Source organism: Sorghum bicolor, chromosome 4 (genome assembly GCF_000003195.3).
Source record: "Sorghum bicolor cultivar BTx623 chromosome 4, Sorghum_bicolor_NCBIv3, whole genome shotgun sequence".
Lineage (NCBI taxonomy): Eukaryota > Viridiplantae > Streptophyta > Magnoliopsida > Poales > Poaceae > Sorghum > Sorghum bicolor.
Window position 1 is genome coordinate 42477737 of NC_012873.2, and position 5513 is coordinate 42483249.

At 43.3% G+C, this 5513-nt stretch overlaps 1 protein-coding gene across 1 annotated transcript; it reads left to right on the forward strand.

Annotated features, from left to right (window-relative positions):
* LOC8084499 (pentatricopeptide repeat-containing protein At1g09900) lies at nucleotides 2701-5199 on the forward strand. The gene has a single exon (XM_002452015.2). The coding sequence runs from the start codon at nucleotides 3031-3033 to the stop codon at nucleotides 5053-5055; it is 2025 nt and encodes a 674-aa protein (XP_002452060.1). The 5' UTR covers nucleotides 2701-3030; the 3' UTR covers nucleotides 5056-5199.

The following is a 5513-nucleotide window of genomic DNA, read 5'->3' on the forward strand; positions in this document are numbered from 1 at the left end:
TACCTCCAGGTGATTGCCATACTAACTAGAGGGATTTAGACTAAGCCTTTCCCATGCAAGGCGAGTGGTTGTACGATAAATGAGTTAGGCAAAATGAATCATCAACTCAGTCCTTAATCGAGACAAGGCGGATATCTTCACACTTAACCCCGTAAGGTATAAGCCACAACACCAGGGCATCCCCAAAAGAGATCCCATCCGCCCCATCTCTATAGTAATCACATCTATAACTTGTTCATTAACCCTTTCACAATACCCACAATTTATTTTCACCACTCACACCTTTTACTTTTAAAATCATTATATTTGGGAAAATATAGCGATGAGTATCCAGGATGAGTAACAAGTCCTAAGCATACTAAATAATAATATTTCTGTCATAGCATATTATTTGTTCCTAGGTTCGAACAAGACAATTACCGGATAATATCAATTCACGGATGGCTATTCAACAGGTTTTAACTAAGCAGCAAAAATATTTCGTACATATATCGTACATGCAATATTTAAAACGGCTTCTACGGGTTGTGTTTAAAAATAGGATCAATATGCATCAAAGGGGATCGGTTGGACTTGCCTCCGTCAGCGTCCTCAGCAAACTCTTGCTGACAGTCCGGGTCCTCGGCGTCAAACTCGCGGTACTCGTCTCCAACGTTCTCGTTTTCCGGCTCGTTCACTCCGTCAACTAAAATACGCGACGAACGACACAGACAACAGACACAGATAAATAATCATATAAATTCAAATGAGCTCCAAAAATCATGAAATTAATATGAGAGGTAGATCATGATTTTAGATTAATTTAGGAAAAAGAATTATTGAAATCAGAGTTAGCATGTGGCATTTGTGAAATGGCCGGACTTTAATCATGCGAAAAAGGCTAACGATGATTAAGAAATACATGCTTCACGAGATGAATTTTGGCTGGTAGTGCATGTTGCATGCATGCATGTACTATTTGGAGTTAATACTTATGGCCCACGCATACATGGTTAGAGAGAAATTAGCAGGTGTCATTAGAGCTCTTCTGTATGTCATGGTTCTATTCGTGGAGTTCTTGGCAGTGAACCGGTACAGACAAATACAAGGAAAAATACAGAAAAATACTATACAATGACAGAGAAGAGCAAGGAGATGCTTCTGAGCTGCTCACCTCGTCTTGCGACGACAGTTGAGCTCGGCTTGTGCGTATGGCCGTATACGGTATACGCGAAGTGAGAGCGAGTGAGCGAGTGAGTGAACGTGCTTCTCGGATGGTGAGAGTGAGCACCCGAGGCTGGCTTTTTATAGGCCAAATCGCTCAGCTGCGTGCCATTAAAAATGCTACTGTAGCGCATGGTCGGTGCCTAATTTGCATGCACGATGCATGCAAATGGACGGTGCCTAATCACCGTGTCCTTGCATGCAGGTGCATACAAATGGATGGTGCCTAATCACCGTGTCCTTGCATGCAAGTGCATGCAAATGGACGGTGCGTGATGTCCTGCATTCATGCATGCATGCATGAGATATATTCGTGTGTGTGCACTGCTATATTTTCTTGCATGTAAGCTTGCTGGTACTCGCTGTTATTTGTGCGCGAAAAATATAGATGGTGCCTAATTGAGCGCTGCGACTTGCTATCTTTTTGTACAGCAAAAGAGGAGCAGAGAAAAGACAAGAGGTGGGCCCCGCATGTCGTGGTGCGCGCGCGAGCGAGCAAGAGGGATAAGTAGGGGACATATGATGCTCATGCCATGTGGTGCAGGTTATATTTAAAGATGGATAATTAGGATGGATTAGATGAAGATACTATAGAGCTCAAATTATTTTATAGTTTTTGAAATATATTTTAAAAATACTTTTTAATGCGAGTGATTTTTGAATGTAAATTTTTGGGATGTTACACCCCATCACATCAAATCTTGCGGCATATGCATGAAGCATTAAATATAGATAAAAAAGATAACTAATTACACAGTTTGTATGTAATTTGCGAGACGAATCTTTTGAGCCTTCTTAGCCTATAATTAGACAATACTTTTCAAATACAAACGAAAGTGCTACTATTCACATTTTGTAAAATTTTTTGCAAGTAAACAAGGTCTAACCTTAGCGTCACAGTTTTTAATTTTTTTCCATTCATACTATTGCCCTTATATTGGACTCTAACGATGTTAAACCATATGTATAAAAAAGATAAAAATACTCTTAGATATAAATATGTCATTAATGTTTTTGAGTATCTTAATGACTTTGAATGCAAAAACTCAAAACTAGTAAGTTGTAGATCTCATCAAGACCTACAATTTTTATATAAAAATTATTTTCATTTAATTTCGCAAAAAATATATGATTTGATATAGTTAATATATATATCTTAGAAAAATCATATCTTTTTTTGTGGTATTGAATAGAGATAATTTTTATATAAAAATCATAGATCTCCATAAGATTTACAACTTTTTATTTTTGAGTTTTTTTATTTAAAATCATTAAGATACTAAAAAAAGTTACCAATATATTTACATATAAGGATATTTTTTTACTTTTCACAGCCACGGTTTCACATCAATCTAGTGATATGAAGGAAAAATAATCTGCTGAAGTTTTCTACCTAAGAGCAAGTATTATTATGGGCTGTAAACCAGCTAAATGCTGAGGTAGAGGAGAGAATGGTGAAGAGAAAGAAAAAGCAGGCTGTAAGCTTACAACCAGCTTAAGCACACGAAACAAAAAACTTTATAAAAGAAATAAGTGGAACATATATTAATAGTGAATAGCTAAATATTATACGGGTGAGCTAGAAAAAGGTCACAAAGAACCTTAGAGTAAGTTTAATAATAGTACAGTCCACTTGCAGCTTTCTCCCAGCTCACTCATACAACTTCTCCTCTCTCTTTTTCTCTGTTCCACCTCAGCATTTAGCCGGCTTACGGTCCAATATAATACTTGCTGTTACAATCAAGCAACTAACCTATATTATTAAATTTGCTCTAACAAATTACGATCTGACGAGAAATTCCCTCATGTTCTTGAGGTTCCCCGAGCATGAGCACTCTCGCTCCAAGAATGGTCTCCCCTTCTTCCTCGCAGACGCCGCCACCCACCGCAGCTGCTGCCCACCGACTGCCCCGCCACCACCGCCTCTCTGCCGTAGTTGCTGCTTCAACGAGGAGGGCAGACTGCCGGAGCAGGATTACCCCACCTGGGCGGCGCGGCGGCGGCGGGGTGGGCTCCATCTGGGTAAACCCGAGCGCCCCGCCGCGCCGCGGCGTGGCTAGCCGCACTCTCCGCCGCCTCGTCGAGCTCGACAACCTCGACGCCGCGCTGCGTCTCCTCGTCGGCGGTCCCTCCTCCTCCTCCACGCCCGCGACCTCGGACTCGGCGCCGGAGCCGCCGGCTGTCATCACCTGCAACATCCTCATCAAGAAGCTCTGCGCCCGCCGCCGCCTCGCCGACGCGGAGCGCGTGCTTGAGGCGCTCAAGACCTCCGGCGCTGCCGACGCCGTCTCCCACAACACCCTAGTCGCGGGTTACTGCCGCGACGGCAGCCTCTGGGACGCGGAGCGCGTGCTCGAGGCGGCTAGGGCGTCCGGCGCCGCGAACGTAGTCACCTACACCGCCCTCATCGACGGGTACTGCCGCTCTGGGCGCCTCACCGATGCCCTGCGCCTCATCGCCTCCATGCCCGTGGCGCCTGACACCTACACCTACAACACCGTGTTGAAGGGCTTGTGCTTTGCTAAGCAGTGGGAGGAGGCCGAGGAACTCATGCGGGAGATGATCCGGAATAATTGCCATCCGAATGAGGTGACCTTTGCCACACAGATCCGTGCTTTCTGCCAAAATGGGTTGCTTGACCGAGCTGTGGAGCTTCTTGAGCAAATGCCGAAGTATGGGTGCATGCCTGATGTTGTCATATACAGTACACTGGTTAATGGATTCTCAGAGCATGGGCGTGTAGATGATGCACTCAAGCTATTGAGCACCATGTTATGCAGGCCTAATACGGTTTGTTATAATGCTGCATTGAAGGGTTTATGTATTGCTGGGCGATGGGACGAAGTTGGGGAGCTCATAGCTGAAATGGTTAGGAAAGATTGCCCACCAAATGATGCAACATTTAGTACGCTGATCAATTCCTTATGCCAAAACAGGTTGGCTGAATATGCGATTGAAGTTCTTGAGCAAATGCAGAAGTATGGATATATGCCTGATGTTGTCAGTTACAACACAATCATCAGCTGTTTTTCTGAACAAGCGTGTGCAGATGATGCCCTCAAGTTACTAAACAGCATGCTATGCAAGCCTGACACAATTAGCTTCAATGCTGTGTTGAAATGTTTATGTAGAGCCGAACGATGGTATGATGCTGCGGAGCTTATGGCTAAGATGTTAAAGGAGGATTGCCATACAAATGAAATGACTTTTAACATACTCATTGATTCACTATGCCAAAATGGACAGGTCAAGGATGCCATTGAAATGTTTGAGCTAATGCCAAAGTATAGATGTACACCTGATATTGTCACATACAGTAGCCTTATTAATGGCTTTTCTGAACAAGGACTTGATAAAGTGGCCTTTGATTTGTTCAGAAGCATGCCGTGCAGGGCTGATATATTTAGCTACAATGCTACATTGAAGGGTTTGTGTATGGCTGCACGATGGGATGATGCTGGAGAGCTTATAGCTGATATGGTCACAAAAGATTGTCTCCCAAATGAAGTGACATTCAATATACTAATCAATTCCTTGTGCCAAAAAGGACTGGTCAATCGTGCAATTGAGGTTTATGAGCAAATGCCCAAGTATGGAATTACACCTGATATTTTCACATATAATGCTCTTATCAATGGCTATTCTGAACAAGGCTGTTTGGATGATGCCCTCAAGTTCTTGAGCACCATGCCTTGTGAGCCTGACACCATTTCCTATAATTCTATACTGAAGGGTTTGTGTAGGGCTGAGCGCTGGAAAGATGCAGAGAAACTTGTCACTGAGATGCTTAGAAAGAATTGCACTCCAAATGAAGTAACATTCAAGTATGCTAATCAATTATTTATCAAATAGGAGTGATTGAATGCATAACTAAATTCCTGGACCTAATGCCAAAGTATGGATAGCTAGATTCTGAAATGTATGCTGTCTTCATTGATGGCTTTTCGTGGCAGAGGTCAATGATCCTCTGAGCTAAGAAGCAACATAATTGTGCAAGCCTAGCATAGTTTTCTATTATGCTTCATTAATGGCATTTTTTCAGTAGAAATGAACAGGAGAATTAAAAAACTTCTAGCTGACGGAAGCAATGAGAGCATCCCAGCAGTTTGCATTTGTGATTGATAGGAATTCATGCTCCAAAATGAAGTACTGTCGAGGATACCAACGAGGGGTACCCTCACCAATGCGTATAACGAAACCATCCGTACACACGGGCGACCGTCGACGGCCGCAGCCTCGAAGACGGAATTACCGTCGAGCGAGTCGGCCAGGGCTCGAGCAGCAACTGCCGTCGAATACGGAAGCAGGGC